Below are 24907 nucleotides of genomic sequence, written 5' to 3'. Positions count from 1 at the left end.
CACACCACCATCAGAATCCTCCTAGTCAACTTCCTCCTCAGCGCCTGCAACACCCTTATCCTCATCCTGGTGTACTTCAACAATGACATCTTCAATTCGAATATCAAAAACTGGACTGTGGGTGCTCCTTCCAGCACTTGCAGAGGGCGTACAAATGGTGGAAGGAGCCAACTCATCCCGTCCAGTGTTGGGAAGGTCAGGCATCGCAACCACCGACACACTTGGACTCTCTTTGGGGACTTCTGATACCATCTTAGAACGCACAGTTCTTTCCTGTGCTTTTGCCAGCTTAACTCTTTTCATTTTTCAAGCGGGTGGTTGAGGGCTTCCATCGTCATGTGAAGCTGAACCACCAGTCATAAACATAGGCCAGGGCTTAAGCCTTTCCTTGCCACTCCATGTCGTAAATGGCATATTGGCAAGTTTACGTTTCACCTCAGACTATGTAAATTCATTTTTTTGGGTCATTTTACTGAACCTTGGCAGACGACATTGATGGCATTTCATCATCTATGTCATGACTAGTGGCAGCAGCTTCAGCACTAGCAGGAAGTGACTCTTGATCTTTCCCTATTTTATCCTCCATATTTTTGTTCTCCATTATTTTTCTGGAGTTATATAACAATATGCGGCACAGGGGAGCGTACCCCTACACCACACAGGGCAAACCCTGTAAAAATTATATGGATAACAATAACCCTTTTATTTGGAGTTATTATAATAATATGCAGCATAGGAGAGCACACCCCTAAACCACACACACACACGACAAAGCCTTCAAAAATTGTTTGGATAATAACCTCTTTATTTGGAGTTATTATAATAATATGCAACACAGGAGAGCGTACTCCTAAACCACACACACATGGCATAGCCTGTAAAAATTATTTGGTTAATAACCCATTATTATTTGTAGTTATTATAATAATATGCAGCACAGGAGAGCGTACCCCTACACCACACAGGGCAAACCCTGTAAAAATTATTTGGATTAGATATTAATAACCCCTTTATTTGGAGTAAATAACATAAAGCACAGGACAGCACCACTGGACTTACACAGCAGTACCGGTGGAGTTATACGGCAGTACCATTGGACTTATACGTTAGTACCCCTGGACTTATACGGCCATACCGCTGGACATATACGGCAGTACCACTGGAATTATATGGCTGCACCGCTGGACTTATATGGCAGTAACACTGAACTTATACGGCAGTACCGCTGGACATATACGGCAGCACCACTGGACTGGACTTACAGTATGTGGCAGCACCACTGGACTGGACTTATACAGCAGCAACACTGGACATATGGCAGCACAGTGCACCACCACTGGAGTGAATGGACTGATGCAGCACAAGACACCACCACTGGACTGATGCAGCATAAGGCAGCACCACTGGACTGGACATATGCAGCACCACTGGAGTTATACAGCAGTACCGCTGGAGAAATATGGCAGTACCCCTGGACTTATACGGCAGTACCCCTGGACTTATATGGCAGTACACCTTGACTTATACAGCACCACTGGACTGGACTTATACGGCAGCACCACTGGACTGGACTTATACAGCAGCATCACTGGACTGTACATACACGGCAGCACCACTGGACTTATGGCAGCACAGGACACCACCGCTGGAGTGAATGGACTGATGCAGCACAAGACACCACCACTGGACTGATACAGCACAAGACAGCACCACTGGACTGGACTTATACAGTACCACTGGACATATTCGGCAGTACTGCTGGAGTAATACGGCAGTACCGCTGGACTTATACAGCAGTACCCCTGGACTTATATGGCAGTACCACTGGACTTATACGGCAGTACTGCTGGACTGGTCTTATACAGCAGCACCACTGGACTGGACTTATACAGCAGCACCACTGGACTTATGGCAGCGCAGGACACCATAACTGGGCTTATGGAAGCACAGGACACCACCACTGGACTGATGCAATACAAGACAGCACCACTGGACTGGACTTATACAGCAGCATCACTGGACTGCAGCACAAGCCACCACAACTGGACTTATGGCAGCACAGGACACCATTACTGGAGTGACTGGACTGATGCAGCACAAGACACCACCACTGGACTGATGCAGCACAAGACACCACCATTAGACTGGACTTTTACAGCACCACTGGACTTATACGGCAGTACTTTTTGACTAATACGCCAGTATCAATTTACTTATACGGCTGTACCGCTGGACTTATGGAAGCACAGGACACCACCACTGAAGAGACTGGACTGATGCAGTAAATGGCACCACCACTGGAATGATGCAGTACAAGACAGCAACACTGGACTGGACTTATACAGCACCACTGTACTTATATGGCAGTACCACTTAAATTATACAGCCGTACCTCTGGAATTATATGTCAGTACCCCTGGACTTACACGGCACTACCGCTGGACTTATACGGCACTACTGCTGGACTTATATGGCAGTACAGCTGGACTTATAAAGCAGCACCACTGGACTGGACTTATCTTATACGGCAGTACCGTTGGACTTACATGGCAGTACCACTAACTTATACGGCAGCAACACTGGACTAGACTTTTACGTTACCACCACTGGACTGAACTTATATGGGAGCACCACTGGACTGGACTTATACAGGAGCACCACTGGACTTATACAGCAGCACCACTGGACTTATGGCAGCACAGGACACCACCACTGGAGTGACTGTACTGATGCAGCATAAGATGCCACCACTGGACTGTGCAGCACAAAACAGCACCACTGGACTGGACTTATATAGCACCACTGGACTTATGGCAGCACAGGACACCACCACTGGAGTGACTGGACTGATGCAGCATAAGACACAACCACTGGACTGTTGCAGCACAAGAAAACACCACTGGATTGGACTTATACAGCACCACTGGACATATGGCAGCATAGGACACCACCACTGGAGTGACTGGACTGATGCAGCATAAGACACCACCATTGGATTGACGCAGTGCAAGAAAGCACCACTGGGCTTTTATGACAGTACTGCTGGAGTTATACAGCAGTACCGCTGGACTTATACGGCAGTACCCCTGGTCATATACGGCAGTAACACTGGACTTATATGGCAGTACCGCTGGACTTATACAGCAGCACCACTGGACTGGACTAATACGGCAGCACCACTGGACTAGTCGTAAAACGCAGCACCACTGGACTGGACTTATGTGGCAGCACCAGTGAACTGGTCTTATACTGCAGCACCACTGGACTTATAGCAGCACAGGACACCACCACTGGAGTGACTAGACTGATGCAATACAAGGCACCACTGGACTGGACTTATACAGCAGCAGCACTGGCTTTATGGCAGCACAGAACACCACCACTGGAGTGACTGGACTGATGCAGCACAAGACACCACCACTGGACTGATTCAGCACAAGACAGCACCACAGGACTGGACTTATACAGCACCACTGTACTAATACAGCAGTCCCGCTGGACTTATATATCAATACCCCTGGACTTATATGGCAGCACCGCTGGACTTATAAAGCAGAACCAATGGACTGGACTTATACGGCAGCACCACTGGACTGGACCTATACAGCAGTACTGCTGGACTTATATGGCAGTACCGCTAACTTATATGGCAGCACCACTGGACTAGACTTATGCGACAGCACCACTGGAATTATGGCAGCATAGTACACCACCACTGGAGTGACTGGACTGATGGAGCACAAGACACGACCACTGGACTGATGCAGCACAAGAAAGCATCACTGTACTGGACATATACAGCAACACTAGACTTATGGCAGTAACGGTGGAGTTATACGGCAGTACCGATGGACTTTTATGTCAGTACCCCTCGACTTATACGGCAGTAATGTTGGACTTATATGGCAGAACTGCAGGACTTATACGGCTATGCCGCTGGAATTATACGGCATTACCACTAGACTTATAAGGCAGCACCAGTGGACTAGATTTATACAGCAGAACCACTGGACTGAACTTATACAGCAGCACCACTGGACTTATGGCAGCACAGTACACCACTACTGGAGTGACTGGACTGATGCAGCACAAGACACGACCACTGGACTGATGCAGCACAAGACAGCTCCACTGGACTGGACTTATACAGCATCACTGTACTTATACAGCAGTACAGCTGGAGTTATCCTGCAATACTGCTGGACTTATAAGGTATTACCACTGGACTTATACAGCAGCACCACTGGACTGGACTTATACAGCAGCACCACTGGACTGGACTTATACAGCAGTACCGCTGGACTTATACAGCAGTTCCACTGGACTTATAAGGCAGTACCCCTGGGCTTCTACGGCAGTACCCCTGGGCTTCTACGGCAGTACCCCTGGGCTTCTACGGCAGTAGCACTGGACTTAAACGGCAGTACTGCTGGACTTTTATGGCTGTACCGTTGGACTTATATGGCAGTACTGCTAAGTTATACGCCAGCACCACTGGACTAGACTTATATGGCAGCACTACCGGACTGGACTTATACAGGAGCACCACTGGACTTATACAGCAGCACCACTGGACTTATGGCAGCACAGGACACCACCACTGGAGTGACTCGACTGATGCAGCACAAGGCACCACCACTGGACGATGCAGCAAAAGACAGAACCACTGGCCAGAACTTATTCTGCAACACTGGACTTATACCGCTGTACTGCTGCAGTTATATGGCAGTACCACTGGACTTATATGGCAGTACCCCTGGAATTATACGACAATACTGCTGGACTTACAGGGCAGTACCGCTGGACTTATATGGCTGTACCGCTGGACTTATAAGCCAGCACCACTGTACTGGACTTATACGGCAAGACCACTGGACTAGACTTAAACAGCAGTACCGCTTAACTTATATGCAGCGCCACTGGATTGGACTTATACAGCAGCACCACTAGACTGGACTTATACAGCATCACCACTGGACTGGACTTATACGGCAGCACCACTGGACTTATGGCAGCACAGGAAACCACCACTGGACTGATGTAGCACAAGACAGCACCACTGGACTGGACTTATACAGCAGCACAACTGGACTTATGGCAGTAAAGGACACCACCACTGGAGTGACTGGACTGATGCAGCACAAGACACTACCACTGGACTTATGCAGCACAAGACAGCACCACTGGACTTATACGGCAGCAGAGGACTCCACCACTGGACTTATGGCAGCTCAGAACACTACCACTGGAGTGACTGGACTGATGCAGCACAAGACACCACCACTGGACTGATGCAGCACAAGACACCACCACTGGACTGGACTTGTAAAGCAGCAGCACTGGACTTATGGCAGCACAGGACACCACCACTGTACTTATGGCAGCACAGGACAACACCATTGGACCGATGCAGGTAAATAAAGCACCACTGCACTGGACTGGACTTATACAGCAGCACTGTACTTATGTTAGCACAGGACACCACCACTGTGACTGGACTGATGCATCACAAGACACCACCACTGGACTGATTCAGCACAAGACAACACCATTGGAATGATACAAAAGAGCATGTTGCAAACCCATGTGCTACGCCACTTTCCCGCACAGACACTGAGGAGACACATTCTCTCACTACACTCTCCAGGATTGGCCCGCTGTGCATTTTCACACAGCGGGCGATCAGGTCTGAACTGTGCATGCGTATGCTCCTCAATACGCAGGCGCGCCAGGCCGCAGCAACGGGGAGCACCAGGTAGCGACTGGATGGTGCGAAAAAAGCGATCGCATGGGCGATCGCAAGGTAACTGACAGGAAGAGGCCATTTGCGGGTGGCAACTGACTGTTTTAGAGGAGTGTCCGGAAAAACGCAGGAGAGACCAGGCGTTTGGAGGGAGTGTTTCTGACGTCACCTCCTGCCCCAATCATCACACTGAAAGAGTAAGTCCTGAGCTGTGCAGAGACTGCACAAACTCTTGTTTGTGCAGCTCTCCTGAACATGCGATCGCACCCCTGCACAGCGATTTCCCCCTCCCCCTGTAGGCAGCGACTACCTGATCGCAGGGATGCAAAAAATGCACCCTAGCGATCAGGTCTGAATTAGGCCCCGGGTACGAATCTTCATGAGAGCATCATTTGCTATGGAAAAAAGCAACTCCACCCAGAAATCTACCAACACAAATGCTTGTCAGCCATGAATCCAGCAATGCATTATGGGAACCACATCCAGTCCATTTATAGGCTGCCCCCCCCTACTTTGCATAACCTCATTATTGTGTGCCTGCAAACCATCCCCTTAAATTAACGACACTGCCTTCAAAACTGAAAAAAAAACAGCTTATGTCTGAAAGGGGCCCGGAGATTGTGGAGTAATGTGAAAGGGGGTCTTGAACAAAAATCCGTGTTTTTGCTGAAGAGAAAATCCCGGGTCTGAGTAGAGAAATTCCTGTGTTGTATGTCTAAAAGGGGTGTAAGAAGAATATCTATTGAGAGAAAAGTGTGGGCTATCCCCCAAAACACACATTGTTGGGTGATAGCAAATTTCAAGCATCTCCATGTATTAGAGGTGTCAAACACAAAATCTCTATATGCTTCTCACGAACCCTGGTCATTTCCATTGATGACGCTGCTGGTTGAGAATTGTATACATTGACGCACATCTCTGCCTACTACATTTTCTATTGAAACATATAGCTGTAGCTAATTGTATTGTGTTTGGCCTTGATAAATCAACCATGTAGTCTCGTTGGGACTTATGTGAGTAGTGATGAATGGTTTTCAACATTGCAAGTGTATGTGAAATACCCTTGGGGGGGCTTTATGCGTTCATATTTCCCAAGGCTTAGTTAAAGCCTGATTTAATGGCTGTTTCAGTGTTTCTTCTCTAAGCTTTGCCCTATTTCACCAAATTCATAAATTAATGGAATGTCTGTTTACAGTGTTGCTATGCTGCAACATATTACTGCAGGGCGAGCAGGTCTATGGATCCCCACAGTAAGGCCACATCAACATGGTAATAATAATCTTAGCCTCAGCTGTGATAACATCAGTCACTATGTCAACTCTCACAGTGTTACTGTCAGCTTATAATAAACATCCAAGCAACGCTTTAACCCCAGCTAATCTCACTACTCTTTAGAGATATTAAACAGAATATTGCTGTAAATAAAAAGTGAATAACACTTACTTTATAAATATCTGAAGTTATGTTAAAAAAGTTAAGAGAACTTAAAACATACAGAGAGCAAACTGCATGTTTTACACCTACAGTTAAATATATTATATGCATTTATACATTTATATGCCTATATTGTAAAAATTACTTCTGCTTGTTTTCCATTACTGCTCTTCACAGTTATAAAAATATCTGAAAGAGAATAATTATTATATTTAGATATTATTTATTCACTATGTACCTATTTCACGAAATATGAATGCGAATTACTGAAATATTCTCTGTATATTGCTGCATAATATGCGTGTGCTATATAAAGCTGTTAATAAAAAATAAAATAAAAAAAATCTGTACTTCAATAATATGTCAGGCAGTGAGTCTCTGGATCCAAGAAAACTAAACGTTTGTAAATGGGTATAGAAAATATAAAATGGTTTCTTCTGCAGTGTGCACAGTGTCAAGTCCACTTAAAAAATGAACTAGACTTCGCACAAACAGTAATCCTGATGAAAGATAATGGTGCTTAAATCCACAAACATTGGATGTTTAAACAACGTTTAAACAACAAGCGCCGGAGAAAGCCGGATCACGTGACTGGAAACAAAGATATCAATGGGCAGTGGAGAAATACATGGAGTCCAGGAACACAGGATCACAAACAAATAGGATAGTTGTCTATAGGGATCAAATGTGCCGGGGCCAATGGAATTGAACTGGGGGGGGGGGGGTATTTAGCCTGCTTATGTGTAACTGGACATGCACACTGAGCTAACCTTGAATAAGACCCGAGGAATGTCGGAACCCATGGGTGCTCGTGTAATTGACACCCGATGCATGGCGACTGATGCAAACAGACCCGGTGTGTCAGGAGACGTACTTGAACTCAGGAGAAACCCGCAGCTGCAGCCGAGATGACTCTTGATATACTGTACATGCTCTTAAGAACAGTTAGCATGTCAGCTTTCACCTACAGCCAGTAATTGTTCATTCACTCTGCTGTGCCTGGATGCAATTTTGTTGTGGATGTCCATATATGTTTTTTATGAGTGTTGAATTTTTAATTGTAATAAATGTGTCAATTGTTGCAAGACAGTATTATACTATACTTTGTCATCTTCTTTATTTCAGGTTAAACAGCGGATGAGTCAGTACGGCCATGAAAGTGGAGGATAGTCTACGAAAACTGGAGACACTGCATCATTAAGCGGTCTAATAAGCGGTTGTGGAACGGTAACTTGATTTTTCTGTGTGCAATATTTGTGATGGAGGCGGAAAGAACTTCTTGCTAGATTACTGCATCACTAGCTGTACATGCTCAATACATCAATGCATCAATACTGTACATTGTTTCTATCCTTGGTGCTATACATTGTTGTTTTTTCTTCATTTGAAATATATATGGTGCTGCAAGATGTTTGAGTACAGAGAGAATAGAAAACTGACCCTAGATTATGCTTTAAAAGATGAAGGGGATTGTATATTAATTATTGATGAGAATATAAGTAATGTAATGAGGAAATTGGAGAATGTAATATTAAAGGAAAACAGAATTTGGTGAGAGACGGAGCTGTTGGCGGCTCACGTTCCCCTTGAATTGACAATTGTCTCACCAACAGGTCTTTGAACCCTGCAGACTTGTGTCTGCCAGAAAGAGAGATACAACGTAGGCTTTAAACCTAGGATCGATCATGGTGGCCAAACCACCCTTGAATCCTGTCAAAGTGAATGAAGGGCTCCATCCACAAGTCCCACATACTTAGCGGAACCGCGCCATCTTAGCTCCTCCTTCAATTTCTCCAGCTGCTTCTACAAAAGCCTGATGAGGGGAATGACCTGACTGAAGCTGGCAGTGTCTGAACTGACTTCATGTGTGGCAAGTTCGAAGGGTTGAAGAACCTTGCACAACACGGAAATCATTCTCCACTACGCATGAGTCAGGTACATTCCCCCTCCTTTACATACATTGTAGGTGGATGTGTAGGCTTGAATGGCCTTTTGCTGCTCCTCCATCCTCTGAAGCATATAGAGTGTTGCATTCCACTTCATTACCACCTCTTGCTTCAGATGATGGCAAAACAGGTTCAGGAATGTTTGCTAATGTCTAGTCTTTGGCACTCAGTGGCTGAATGTTAAAAGTGGCCTGCAATTTTTCGGCCCACCGACAGCATCTCTTGCATGCTCCTGTCATTTTGCAAAAAATTCTGCACCACCAAATTAATTATATGTCCAAAACATGTGACATGCTAGAATTTGCCCAGATGTAATGCATGCACATTATTGGTGGCGTTGTCCAATATCACAAATCACCAGGAGAGTCTAAGTTGGGTAAGCAATTGTGCGATGATGTCCCTGAGTTTCCGTAAGAGGTTGTCAGCGGTGTGCCTCTTACAGAAACGGTGATACACAGCGTACCCTGTTTAGGAACAAGCTGGCATTTGTGAGATGCTGCTACTGGTGCCGCTGCTGTTGTTGTTGTGGGAGGCAATACATCTACCCAGTGGGCTATCACAGTTATGTAGTTCTTAGTTTGCCCTGCTCCACTTGTCCACATGTTGGTGGATAAGTGGACACTGGGTACAGTCGCATTTTCAGGACACTGAGGACACTTTTTAAATGTCACTGTATAGTCCAGGAATCACTTTCGTAGTGAAGTGGAATCTAGATGGGATTTGGTACCAGGGACACACTACTTCCATCAATTGACTAAATCTCACTGCAGAAAATGCGGATACCGAATGCACGTCTAACATCTACTTAGCTGTCAAGGCCTCAGTTATCCACTTTGCAACAGGATGACTGCTGTCATATTTCATCTTCCTCACAAAGGACTGTTGGACAGTCAATTGCTTAGCTGAAGTAGTACAAGTGGTCTTTCAACTTCCCTTCTGGGATGACGATCGACTCCCAGCAGCAACAAAAGCAGTGGCAGCAGCAGTAGGCGTACCACTCAAGGATCCTCCGGAGGAATCCCGGTTAGGAAAGGACTCGTCTGTCATGCCAGTGACATGGCCTGCAGGACTACTGGTGTTCCTGACTGAGGAGGAAATTGACGTTGAGGGAGTTGCTGGTGTTGCTTGCAGGAGCTTTGGTACAAGAGGAAGAAGGGATTTAGCTGTCGGTGGACTGCTTATGCTCTTACCCAAAGTTTCTGAACTTGACAATGACATTTGATGAATGCACTGCAGGTGACGTATAAGGGAGAATGTTCCTAGGTGGTTAACGTCCTTAACCCTACTTATTTCAGATTGACAAAGGCAAAACTCGGCTTGACACCTGTTGTCTGGATTTGTGAAGAAATTATTCCACACTGAAGAGGTGTTTTTTTTTGGTATTTTGCCCAGGCATCACAATGGGCTTATTCATCCCACGGACAACAGGTGTCTCCCCCGGTGCCTGATTTAAACAAACCACATCACCATCAGAATCCTCCTCGTCAACTTACTCCTCAGCGCCAGTAACACCCTATCCTCATCCTGGTGTACTTCAACTGTGACATCTTCAATGTGAATATCAGAAACTGGACTGTGGGTGCTACTTACAGCACTTGCAGAGGGCGTACAAATGGTGGAAGGAGCCACCTCTTCCCGTCTAGTGTTGGGAAGGTCAGGCATCGCAACCGCCGAGACACTTGAACTCTCCTTGGGGATTTGTGATACCATCTTAGAACATACAGTTTTTTGCAGTGCTTTTGCCAGCTTAACTCTTTTCATTTTTCTAGTGGGAGTATGAGGGCTTCCATCATCATATGAAGCTGAACCACTAGTCATGAACATAGGCCAGGGCCTTAGCCGTTCCTTGCCACTCCGTGTTGTAAATTGCATATTGGCAAGTTTACGTTTCTCCTCAGACCATTTAAATTTATTTGTTTGGCTCATTTTACTGAACTTTTGCTTTTTGGATTTGACATGCCCTCTACTATGACATTGGCCTTGGCAGACGATGTTGATGGCATTTCATCATCTACAGTATATCATAACTAGTGGCAGCAGCTTTAGCACTAGGAGGAAGTGGATCTTGGTCTTTCCCTATTTTTCCTCCAAATTTTTGTTCTCCATTATTTTTTGGGTGTTATATAACTATATCCGGTACAGGAGAACATACCTTTACATTACACAGGGCAAACCCTGTGAAAATGATTTAGATTAAATATTAATAACCCCTTTATCTGGAGTAAATAATAGAAAGTACAGGACAGCACCACTGAATTTATATGGCAGCACCACTGGACTGGACTTATACGGCAGTACCACTGGAATAATATGGCAGTAGCACTGGATTTATACGCCAGTACCACTGGAATTATACGCTCATCTCTTATGGAAACCCCCTTTAAAAATCCTGCGTTTGCCCCTGCTGTGATTAGGTACATAACTGCTCCTTGCTTCTATGGTTCGACAATAAAATTAGCCAGACAAACGAGACAAGAAAAAAAGCAAGAGATAGGAGCTAGCCATTTTCTGTGTTCAGCGGAGGGGATGGTGCAACTATGTCGCAATCCAGCATAATCTTCAGAGTGTTGGGAGAGCTACCCCACACCATTTGTCAAAACAACATGTGTTTGATTTGAGCAGTAATGATATTAGTTTTAAATGTAAAAGTTAAGTTCTGAAGCTGCTGGAAACAAAAACAGCGATAAAAAATAAAGCTTGTCACAACAATTCAGAGCATACATCTTACATAGACAATGCTATTACTACCTTTTACTTGTTTCAATCTTGTTATTGGTTGCTAGAGCTGACTTCCAGTTCAGGACTGAGGTCTTGTGAGTCTGTCATCTTCCTTCACCTTATGTTTTCCTGTCTGTCTTATTTCTCTGCTCTCTGCCTGCTTCCTGCCAACCACTCTATTTTATGCTTACCATTGTTTTTCTCCAAATTGCTCAAAACATAGCTTATTGTGATTCACTGTGCAAACAGTTTCTCCAATATGCAGAGACTTCTCCCAGTTTACCAGAGACATCCAATGACAGGTGCAGTTTGATATGCAGATGAGATCTGGATGAGACTCCCATGTACAGTATAAGGTGATTAAAAAAAAGAAAAATAATAATAATAACTAGATAGATCAATCAATCAATCAATCAATCAATCATAGAGTGATAGATTTAATTCAAAACACAGGTACATACAGAAGGTGAAGGAGTTTTGTACATTTAATTCCCATAAATGCATTTTTGGAGAAGATGTAAATTTTTGCTTCCAAAGTGTACTAGTCGTTTCCCTTAATTAGTTTATGTCAAATTTCAATTTCAGGTTCAGTCCTTATTCTTGTAATGAAGGAGATTATATTTCACCCCTGATCCCTTCATTCATCAAACTTTGAAAACTTTACATTTGGGGGTATATTTACTAATGTTTTGATTTAATTTGAATCCATTCGGTTTCAGTAATTTCCTCTAAGTGTGGTTTCGGTAATTTACTAACCCAGATATGCGGCCGCGTTTTGAGCATTCGTATTGTTTTTCCCCGCCTTGAACACAAATACGAATGAATACATCATTGGTCAATTTTGACAGTAATTGTATAGAATACGGTAATTTACTGCTGATTCGTATTTGTGTTTTCAGCCGTAAATACCTTCAACTCTGCTGCAAATCTGCTCGATTCGTACTAAAGTACGATTTTCAAATAGAACTGCTTTTTGCAGGCGTGTTTGCATGTGAACACTTTTTTTTTAAAGTATGTAATTTTTAAGTGTTTGTTTGTAAGTGTATGTTTTGTAACCTCGCTGTATTTTTAACCCAACAATACACTTTGTTGTGTCCTTGTGTACTTTTATGTCCTTTAACTTTGTATGTCCTGTCATTGCACACAGTGGAGGTACCAAACATTTATGCTGTAATGCAGGCTTTTTCAACCAGTGTACCGCGACCAGTTGCAAGGTGTGCCGCGGAGCCAGAGCAGCTTACTGCACCTTCAGAGTGAACTATTGGCCCGGGCTCTCCTTAGAGGATCAGTCGTGCTCCGGCCATGACCTATGACTTGAAAACGATGTGATATCATAGGTACGGCCGCCGCGTCTCACCACCCAGCCAGCCCACCCGCCTGCATACACATTTTCCAGTTCCCGCCTGCATACACAGCTTTCCGTGCCCACCCACATCCACACCTTCCCGACTGCTCGCTGCTCAGTATTCGCAGAACTCCGCTATGAACAACCCCAGCCACTGAGGAACAGGGAGGAGGACAACTGATAATATTTGTTATTTTATTTCTCCTGTGAGGAACAATAGGATTTCAATAGAATTTATGTGGGGAGAATAAGGATTTATGGGGGGGAACAATGTGAATAATACATGTGGGGATCAATAGGATTTATGTGGGGAGAAATGTGATTGATTTATGTGTGGAGCAATAGGATTTATGTAGGGAGCAACATGATTTATGTGGGGAGCAATGTGATTGTTTTTTCTGTGTAGGCCAATATATGTGTGGATTTTATTTATTTTTTTACTGTGAGGGCCAATGTGTGTGTTTTGTTTTTTCCTGTGGGGAACTGATGGTGTGCCTTGGCAATTTTAAAATATTGTTCGGTGTGCCGCGAGTAAAAAAAGGTTGAAAATCACTGCTCTAATGGTTTGTGTTTTACATTTTAAAAACATGCATTACTATATTCCCCTGGTACTGTTACCATTTGTCTTTGGATTAGTGGTTGATTACTGCTGTAAATCACAAATACAGTGGTTTATGTTATGTGAATTCTGCTCGCTTCTATGGCTTGCATATGATTACATTATCCAATTATACGTGTAATGTAATTGCTCAAAAGTAAACACAAGACAGTACCTTGATATTACTGGCACATTAGGTGAGTTGAACAAACACTTTATAACTGTAAACTTGTGTTCATAACTGAATTTGGAATACACACAAAGCTGCATAAATTAAGTCAACAAAGAAAATTCCACCCACATGCTTACACACATCTATTTATGCGGTCTGCCACTTGAGGGGCTGGGCCTTTTCCTCTGGTGTGTTGGCAACTTCTGCTCGAGCATCTTGGAGGGGATGTTACTGGTGTCACCAAGGGCGTTGTGGTGCCGTAACTCAAGCTTGTCTGTTGTTCTGGATACATTAGATGCTGTGTAAGCGTCGTCATAGTACCATGGAAGTCTCGAGTTGCCGCCGTGTGATTCTCCATGACTCTCAGCATTGTGTCTTGTGTGATTTGGTTGGCTTGTATTATTTTCATGTATGTTTGATGTAGTCATATATTGTCGTCCATTACTCTTTGAAATGTATCTAGCATGCGGGTATTGTCTGCCCGCATTAGTTCGACTGTATTGGTCAATCTAGTGAGCTCCGTATGTTAGCGACTGTTGCTTCTGCATAGGTGGGGCATGTGATGGGCTAGACTCATTAATGCTTGGGTCTGTTTTGTCAGACTTTCTGTGGTGTGGGCTTGTTGTGTGGCCCAGGTGGACCAAAATGCCTGGTCTGTTGACGGTGACATGGCTATGCTTGGGCTTATGTGCTGCTCAGGTGTTTGAGGTTGTGTTTGGGTTGGTAAATCTGTGGGTGTGGCGTATGGTGGTGGTATTGTCATAAGCTGTAGGGTAAATGTGTCCTCAGTTTGTTGCTGTTGTGTGTCACTTTCAGTTTGATTGGTGTCCTCTAAAAAGATAAAGCAGTTATGTTTTGTTATATATTGTGAAGGACATTGTTTTTATTGTGGATAATTTAGTTTTTTTGGTTTAACAATATCTTTACAAAAAGCACATTTGTGACTGACATTTCTGTCCGTACGTATTTGTGTAGATAAATTCACATGGTTGTTGAACTAAACTATAATTGTACTCAGTAGCGCAATATTAGCGTATTTGAATTTGGTGGTCCACTTAGCATTTTTGGAGTTTTGCTTCCGTATTTCTGTAAATGTTGGTTATGCTAATATATGCATTGTGCACATATTGTGACGATGCAATGTAATTATGTATTTATATGTGCTTTTATGAGGATAACTTGCCAACTGCAGTTTTACATCTATATTTCTCAACATTCGCACAACTTTGCTGCTTTTAAAATTAATACCTAAATTGTAAATGATGGATTGCACACAACAACTCACCTGGCAGATGTGGTGATTGTGGCGAAAAGCGTGGAGGACTATACCGCAGTTGTTGTGGGGGCATGGGTGAAACCAGCGATATGCAGCGTCGGGGTGATGGCTGGAGTGGTGGCCTGCTAGTCACACCTAGGCTTCGCCTCCGCGGGGGCACAATGGCAGAGGATGTTCCTGTTGGGAGAAGTGTTTGATGAAATTAGGATGAAACATAGGTGTAAATTCTCTAAGATAGGAGTTCCATTTAAAATGGGATGTTGCCCATAGCAACCAATCAGATTCAGCTCTCATTTATCTAGCACCTTCTAGAAGAAAGTACCTGGAATATGATTGGTTGCTATGGACAACATACCATCTTAAATAGAACTCCCATCTTAGTAAACTTCCTCCATAGAGTGTGAAACACAACAAAGGGTAATGAATTTACCTCCATCTGCATCATCTTCTGCTTCAGACAAAGTGCTAGCATGGCCAGAAGGTGTATGCGTTTTTTTGGACACTGCAAACATAAAGGATTTAAAATGTTACTCTTATCATGTTTTTTTTTTTTGTCAATAAACATCTCCATTTCTATTAGTTTAAATAGTGAGCATGGGCAAAGGAATTGTCCCTAAAAATACCAATATAAAAATAAAAAACTCAAAAAGCAGCATGTCTGAACTCTATTCCAGCATGCAAATGAAAATGTCTTGCCAAACTCATCCTACAAATATTACTTGGTCGAATATTTGACCCTCACATAATACAAAACATACTTTACAATATATAATGGACACCTTTAGGACTGAAATATGTTTTCAACTACATATCTTAGTCTGTGTTTTTTTAAAATGTTGCACAAATATATACATTATCCGAAAATACATTATGCTAAGGCCAAATTTTTTTTAACACAATAGAAGTGAATAAATAACTACAAAGATGCCCAAAGGCCAAAAAACTAGCTACATACAAAAAAAAAAAATACGAAAAAAAATACACACATCATATTAAACCACCGGTGGGCCCATCATAACCCAGACAAAAACTGACTAAAGATAAGGGCAAAGAAGCAAGTTTAAACATAACCTCTATTTAACTAGATTACGAATAAAACATTTATGACAATAGAGCATACACAATTTAAGATATAATAATAGACAATCCAACACATATTGTTTGTTTCCCAAAATAAGAACACAAAAAAAAACTTACCAGACACAACTGGGGCGATCAGAGTCCCTCACATATGTGGCCCACACTACCTCCGGGAGAATCAGCCTCTGCAGCGGTTCCTCATATTCCAAATAGGTGGCTACAAATGGATGGCCACCTCCTGTTTGGTGCGCAGACTTGGCCTCCTTTGCCATTTTGGCTTTCACACGCCACTTAATATAAATATTCAGTTTTTCAGAATATTCCGTATTTCGGAATATTTGGATAAGGGATACTCAACCTGTACCGCTTTCTGCTGGTCTCCTCTGTTCGCCGCACAATCCCCTCACTATTCACAGCATCTACCACCTTCTGCCACATTAAAGTTTTTTTCCTTGCTGACACCTTACCAGCATCCTGACCAAACAACTGACGTTGATATTTCATTATCACCCTCACCAGGGCAACATTCTCTGCATAGGTAAATTTAACATTACGGCCAGACTTGGTCCTCACACGTGGCTGCGGAGCAACATTGCTCTCACTAGAGGATTCAGGCACCTCCTCTGCCACCTCCTCCACCTCACTTCCCTCACTAACCTCCCCAAACTCACTAACCTCCTGCACATGTGGGGATCAATAGGATTTATGTGGGGAGAAATGTGATTGATTTATGTGTGGAGCAATAGGATTTATGTAGGGAGCAACATGATTTATGTGGGGAGCAATGTGATTGTTTTTTCTGTGTAGGCCAATATATGTGTGGATTTTATTTATTTTTTTACTGTGAGGGCCAATGTGTGTGTTTTGTTTTTTCCTGTGGGGAACTGATGGTGTGCCTTGGCAATTTTAAAATATTGTTCGGTGTGCCGCGAGTAAAAAAAGGTTGAAAATCACTGCTCTAATGGTTTGTGTTTTACATTTTAAAAACATGCATTACTATATTCCCCTGGTACTGTTACCATTTGTCTTTGGATTAGTGGTTGATTACTGCTGTAAATCACAAATACAGTGGTTTATGTTATGTGAATTCTGCTCGCTTCTATGGCTTGCATATGATTACATTATCCAATTATACGTGTAATGTAATTGCTCAAAAGTAAACACAAGACAGTACCTTGATATTACTGGCACATTAGGTGAGTTGAACAAACACTTTATAACTGTAAACTTGTGTTCATAACTGAATTTGGAATACACACAAAGCTGCATAAATTAAGTCAACAAAGAAAATTCCACCCACATGCTTACACACATCTATTTATGCGGTCTGCCACTTGAGGGGCTGGGCCTTTTCCTCTGGTGTGTTGGCAACTTCTGCTCGAGCATCTTGGAGGGGATGTTACTGGTGTCACCAAGGGCGTTGTGGTGCCGTAACTCAAGCTTGTCTGTTGTTCTGGATACATTAGATGCTGTGTAAGCGTCGTCATAGTACCATGGAAGCCTCGAGTTGCCGCCGTGTGATTCTCCATGACTCTCAGCATTGTGTCTTGTGTGATTTGGTTGGCTTGTATTATTTTCATGTATGTTTGATGTAGTCATATATTGTCGTCCATTACTCTTTGAAATGTATCTAGCATGCGGGTATTGTCTGCCCGCATTAGTTCGACTGTATTGGTCAATCTAGTGAGCTCCGTATGTTAGCGACTGTTGCTTCTGCATAGGTGGGGCATGTGATGGGCTAGACTCATTAATGCTTGGGTCTGTTTTGTCAGACTTTCTGTGGTGTGGGCTTGTTGTGTGGCCCAGGTGGACCAAAATGCCTGGTCTGTTGACGGTGACATGGCTATGCTTGGGCTTATGTGCTGCTCAGGTGTTTGAGGTTGTGTTTGGGTTGGTAAATCTGTGGGTGTGGCGTATGGTGGTGGTATTGTCATAAGCTGTAGGGTAAATGTGTCCTCAGTTTGTTGCTGTTGTGTGTCACTTTCAGTTTGATTGGTGTCCTCTAAAAAGATAAAGCAGTTATGTTTTGTTATATATTGTGAAGGACATTGTTTTTATTGTGGATAATTTAGTTTTTTTGGTTTAACAATATCTTTACAAAAAGCACATTTGTGACTGACATTTCTGTCCGTACGTATTTGTGTAGATAAATTCACATGGTTGTTGAACTAAACTATAATTGTACTCAGTAGCGCAATATTAGCGTATTTGAATTTGGTGGTCCACTTAGCATTTTTGGAGTTTTGCTTCCGTATTTCTGTAAATGTTGGTTATGCTAATATATGCATTGTGCACATATTGTGACGATGCAATGTAATTATGTATTTATATGTGCTTTTATGAGGATAACTTGCCAACTGCAGTTTTACATCTATATTTCTCAACATTCGCACAACTTTGCTGCTTTTAAAATTAATACCTAAATTGTAAATGATGGATTGCACACAACAACTCACCTGGCAGATGTGGTGATTGTGGCGAAAAGCGTGGAGGACTATACCGCAGTTGTTGTGGGGGCATGGGTGAAACCAGCGATATGCAGCGTCGGGGTGATGGCTGGAGTGGTGGCCTGCTAGTCACACCTAGGCTTCGCCTCCGCGGGGGCACAATGGCAGAGGATGTTCCTGTTGGGAGAAGTGTTTGATGAAATTAGGATGAAACATAGGTGTAAATTCTCTAAGATAGGAGTTCCATTTAAAATGGGATGTTGCCCATAGCAACCAATCAGATTCAGCTCTCATTTATCTAGCACCTTCTAGAAGAAAGTACCTGGAATATGATTGGTTGCTATGGACAACATACCATCTTAAATAGAACTCCCATCTTAGTAAACTTCCTCCATAGAGTGTGAAACACAACAAAGGGTAATGAATTTACCTCCATCTGCATCATCTTCTGCTTCAGACAAAGTGCTAGCATGGCCAGAAGGTGTATGCGTTTTTTTGGACACTGCAAACATAAAGGATTTAAAATGTTACTCTTATCATGTTTTTTTTTTTTGTCAATAAACATCTCCATTTCTATTAGTTTAAATAGTGAGCATGGGCAAAGGAATTGTCCCTAAAAATACCAATATAAAAATAAAAAACACAAAAAGCAGCATGTCTGAACTCTATTCCAGCATGCAAATGAAAATGTCTTGCCAAACTCATCCTACAAATATTACTTGGTCGAATATTTGACCCTCACATAATACAAAACATACTTTACAATATATAATGGACACCTTTAGGACTGAAATATGTTTTCAACTACATATCTTAGTCTGTGTTTTTTTAAAATGTTGCACAAATATATACATTATCCGAAAATACATTATGCTAAGGCCAAATTTTTTTTAACACAATAGAAGTGAATAAATAACTACAAAGATGCCCAAAGGCCAAAAAACTAGCTACATACAAAAAAAAAAAATACGAAAAAAAATACACACATCATATTAAACCACCGGTGGGCCCATCATAACCCAGACAAAAACTGACTAAAGATAAGGGCAAAGAAGCAAGTTTAAACATAACCTCTATTTAACTAGATTACGAATGAAACATTTATGACAATAGAGCATACACAATTTAAGATATAATAATAGACAATCCAACACATATTGTTTGTTTCCCAAAATAAGAACACAAAAAAAAACTTACCAGACACAACTGGGGCGATCAGAGTCCCTCACATATGTGGCCCACACTACCTCCGGGAGAATCAGCCTCTGCAGCGGTTCCTCATATTCCAAATAGGTGGCTACAAATGGATGGCCACCTCCTGTTTGGTGCGCAGACTTGGCCTCCTTTGCCATTTTGGCTTTCACACGCCACTTAATATAAAAATTCAGTTTTTCAGAATATTCCGTATTTCGGAATATTTGGATAAGGGATACTCAACCTGTACCGCTTTCTGCTGGTCTCCTCTGTTCGCCGCACAATCCCCTCACTATTCACAGCATCTACCACCTTCTGCCACATTAAAGTTTTTTTCCTTGCTGACACCTTACCAGCATCCTGACCAAACAACTGACGTTGATATTTCATTATCACCCTCACCAGGGCAACATTCTCTGCATAGGTAAATTTAACATTACGGCCAGACTTGGTCCTCACACGTGGCTGCGGAGCAACATTGCTCTCACTAGAGGATTCAGGCACCTCCTCTGCCACCTCCTCCACCTCACTTCCCTCACTAACCTCCCCAACCTCACTAACCTCCTGCACATCCCCAACCTCACTCACCTCAGACATGCTAAGAACAAACACAGAACAGATAATAAAAAAACACAAAACAAAAACCTCCTCTACCTCTACACAGCACACACATCACACACACACACACACACACACACACACACACACACACACAAACAAACCGACGAGACTATAAAAAAAAATACAAGGACAGTAAATAAGACACACTAATAAGTAACAATACAACCACAAAGACAAGACAACTTTCAATGCACTACACTCAAAAATCTAACTCCAAAAACCACAACAACTCACAAAACTCCTCTCAACACTACCTCTCTCCTCTCCACTGACTAAACCCACGAGGTTCGGCCGTTTGGGGTCATATTTATATGACTGCGATCAGCCACTCCCACGTATTCCTCACAACCAACCACGCATCACCTACAGAAACGACACCATTCCCAAAATTACGTCCACAAAATAAACAACTCTGCCGCATCGTAAAAAAATACGAAACATGCGTCACAAAACACATCTTCAGTCGAAATACAAAACAATCGGCTGTAAAAACACTATAAAAAATATGAATCTTATCGACATCGGAAAATACGAAATACGAAAACTCGGCAGCTTAGTAAATTACCGATAATGGTTTCAAAAAGTTGCAAGAAAATACGACCGATAAAATTCGAGATCAAACTCCCTACAAATTGACACCAACATGAATATTAGTAAATATACCCCTTGGAGTTTCATTTTGGGAACCTACACCAGTTTGCTAAGGAAGTCCAAGCTGCAAAGTGGGATCTGTTCGGATCCCTCCTCCCATGCCACCCCTCTCTGTGCACAAGCATGAACTCATTCACACATATGCACTGACACTGCCAGGTACTGCTGCTGCTACTAATTAGTGGTTTACTTTTCTGTGTAAGGTCTCACAGGGACAGCTTCCACTCACAGTGAGTTGGATGCCAAAGTAACAAGGAGCTTTAGAGGAATATGGATGAATATGCAGCACAATCACAAATGTGATTATTTGCATCAATACAAAAATTTCTGTAATGATGAACCCAAGTAATTATATAAGAGCCCTAGAGCCACACTAGAGAGGTCTACTGCCTATAACAGCCATCCGTTGTTCCCTTACAGTTAGTCACACTCCCCAGTACTTAGCCTGCAGCCATGTCTTAAACTCTGGACATTCCGGGCTTATATAATCAACCAGAGCCATAACTATCCATTTTAGTGTCCTGTGCCAGAAAAGGAATTGGTGCCCCCCCCCCCCCCCCTACTCAAAACAGGGACAGTGCACGCTGAAGTTGCACATCAAAAATTTATGGGGAGTAGCTTCATGGGGAAGGGGCATGGCCAAATAATAGTACCAAATCACATTACACCACACAGTAGTGCTACTTGTACACATTGCGACAGGTAGAGCACCTTAGGCACTTTCCATCAGGTAGAGCCCCTTAGACATACTGCACCAGGTAAAGCCCATTAGATGCACAGCACCAGGTAGGGCCCCTTAGGCACACTGCACCAGGTAGAGCCCCTTAGACACACTGCACCAGGTAGAGCCCCTTAGATGCACTGAGGCAGGTAGAGGCCCTCAGAGACGCTGTGCCAGGTAGAGCCCCTTAGCCGCACTGCGCCAGGTAGAGCCTCTTAGACTCACAGTGCCAGGTACAGCCACTTAGACGCACTGTGCCAGTGGTTTTATGCATGTGTGTTTTATTTATCTTGAAGGGAGAGCCCAAACCATGGGAGAGTCGCAACTCATTGAGGGACCCACCACATTGACTTCCCTATGCTGTAGACAGGGCAGCGCCTCAACGGGACAACATGCTGAAGGGGTGTAATGGTGGGCAGAGGACTTCAGCATGCAGCCTACAAGCTGCAGCACCCAGCAACAAATCTTCCTTATGTCACACATTTACAAGGTTGATGGGTGCTGCAATACTTGTGCAGCACAGCCCTATGTGTGTGCCAGCGAATGCGCCCACAGTGCAGATGCGCTGTGTGCAACAGCACACACCTACTTACTGCCATGTAATCAATGGGTTATCGTAGAAGATAAGATGGAGCAGATATATACTGGATAATATTAAGCAGGAATGAGGTCTTGCAATTGAAAATGGTAAAACAGCAGCTGGGGTTACCACAGAGCAGGACTGAGACACTGATAGTAATGTGTAATTGAATAGGAATAGCCACAGGGCTGGAGCCTGGGTAATATTATGATAGACAGTATGCAGCAGGGCTGAAAAATGTCTGGGTAGTCCTGAGACAATACCAGCTGACAGATGGGGTTAGTATCAGTGCAAGAGTTAACCAGTTTTCAAATGCATAGATAGACAGCAATAGCTAACAAATAGGACTAGAGTTTCAAATGCAAGGCTGAAGGATTCCAGGTATGACAGGCAAGGTGAGGCACAATAGGCACAGTCAGGGCACACGCATCTACGACTGACCAGGATTTCAGGAACACAGGTATAGGTACATGTAGCAAGATATTTAAGCATGAAGCTATCACCGGCACGGGTGAGTGGGACTGACTGCCTTTTAATAGGATCCTAGGCCAATCACAAGCCTACAGAAAGACCAACCCCTAATGACTAAACTTAGTGCAGCTGCACATAGCTACAGAGCATCCAGACTGCCGGGAGATTGCCAGGAGATTGCCAGGATTATTGACCTGTGTGGCTCAGTGACGCGGCGTCCCGGTCACCTAGCAATAACCGGACCTGCAATGGGGGAGAACCACTGCGGTGGCTTGTAACAATTTGTTTGAACAAGCCTTTCACTGTATCACACTGAAAAATATGGATTGTACATATAGGGGGTAATTCAGACTTGATCGTTTGCTAGCGTTTTTGCAGCGCTGCGATCAGGTCAGGACTGCGCATGCGTATGCACCACAACGTGCAGGTGCATCGCACGGGTACGAAGAAGATCGTTGCTGTGGTTTTACGAAGAATCCATTCGCACAGTCGATCGCAAGGAGATTGACAGGAAGAGGGCGTTTGTGGGTGGCAACTGACCATTTTTAGGGAGTGGTTGGAAAAACGCAGGCGTGTTCAAACGTTTGCTGGGCGGGTGTCTGACGTCAATTCCAGTCCAGGACAGGCTGATGTTATCGCAGCGGCTAAGGAAGTCCTGGGCTACTCAGAAACTGCAAAAGATATTTTTGTACCGCATGGCTGCACATGCGATCGCACACTTGCACAGCTAAAATACACTCCCTGGTTGGCGGCGACTATGCGAACGCAGGACTGCAAAAAACAGCTAGCGAGCGATCAGGTCTGAATTAGCCCCATGGTGTTAAGGTAAAATATGAATTAAAAAGAGCAACAATTGAAGGTTTCAGTCAAGAATTATCATAACAATGTTGATCAAGTGAATGCTCTCAACCAGTAAACTGAATTGCAAGCCTAGCTTTTCACTATTGTGACTAAAAATTGCTAGTGTAAGCTAACCAATGAAGTCACTGAAACAGAAAATCATTTATCAGGCAAACTAAAGCTTAACAAATATAACTATTTGACTGATTACTTCCTAATGAAGCGGGATAAATGTTACTGGTGTAGAAAATTGCAAGGAATATCAGCACTTTTGCATAGTACCCATAAGACAAATCTTGCTGTGTTGAAGGCTGTTCAACAAACAATTAATCATATTACAGTCTGAAAGAAAAATGAAATCAATGTATAACCATTACATTTTACTCACAATCCTGTTTAACTCAGTATTAGAACATTGACGGTAACATTTCACATCCAGGACAACAGTTTATTGCAGATCTCTTTGGTACTGAAGGAGTGCACACCCCAGTGTGAATGAACTATTATTGCACAATTAGTGGGGGTGAAGAGCAACAAGATCCAACCTCTATTCTTAGTGCCTGAGAAAGAATAGAACATTACATCTAGCTGAAAAGATAATTACAGAAAATCACAGTGGCCTAAATGAGTGCCCGGAGTAAAGTATAGTGTTCTGATCTTGGATAGAATGTTACCAGGTTAAGAAAATGTACATAGGAAATAGTTTCACAAAATACAGGAATAGCTCTTTATACCTCAGGTGGCATGCTATTTTCAGTGTTTATATGTACCTTACCCTGGCATTGCTCTGGTAAGAACATTCTCAGTCTCTTTATAAACAATTTAGCTTTCTGTTTCTGTATTTCTTGAACTGATTTTATTAATCTAAAGTTATGCCATAGAGACACATGGCTAGATGCGTCATCGCTTGGAGAGTGATAAAATGGAGAGAGCAAAAGTACCAGTCAATCAGCTCCTAGCTGTCATTTTTCAAACACATCCTCTAACATGACAGTTAGGAGCTGAGTGGCTGGTACCTATTCTCTCTTCATTTTATCACTCTACAAGCAATGACGCATCTAGCCCCTAGT

At 43.1% G+C, this 24907-nt stretch overlaps 1 protein-coding gene across 2 annotated transcripts; it reads right to left on the bottom strand.

Moving 5' to 3' along the window:
• Window positions 1–12277: 12277 nt before the first annotated feature.
• Window positions 12278–24324, bottom strand: LOC134957938 (uncharacterized). 2 transcript variants are annotated; one of them, XM_063940190.1, is made up of 7 exons: window positions 24226–24324; window positions 19190–19261; window positions 18769–18936; window positions 17625–18314; window positions 15663–15734; window positions 15242–15409; window positions 12278–14787 (listed from the first exon to the last, which is right to left on the bottom strand). In XM_063940190.1, exons 4-7 carry the CDS (start codon window positions 17890–17892, stop codon window positions 14483–14485), a joined length of 813 nt encoding a protein of 270 aa, XP_063796260.1. In that variant the 5' UTR covers window positions 17893–18314; window positions 18769–18936; window positions 19190–19261; window positions 24226–24324; the 3' UTR covers window positions 12278–14482. The 2 variants fall into 2 exon arrangements, with proteins under 2 accessions (XP_063796260.1, XP_063796261.1); XM_063940191.1 differs by lacking the exon at window positions 17625–18314.
• Between the last annotated feature and the right edge of the window lie 583 nt (window positions 24325–24907).

The sequence above is a fragment of the Pseudophryne corroboree genome, chromosome 9, assembly GCF_028390025.1.
Source record: "Pseudophryne corroboree isolate aPseCor3 chromosome 9, aPseCor3.hap2, whole genome shotgun sequence".
In the NCBI taxonomy this organism is placed as follows: domain Eukaryota; kingdom Metazoa; phylum Chordata; class Amphibia; order Anura; family Myobatrachidae; genus Pseudophryne; species Pseudophryne corroboree.
The sequence above is the reverse complement of the archived record's forward strand: the minus strand, read 5'-3'. Positions and strand labels throughout refer to the sequence as shown.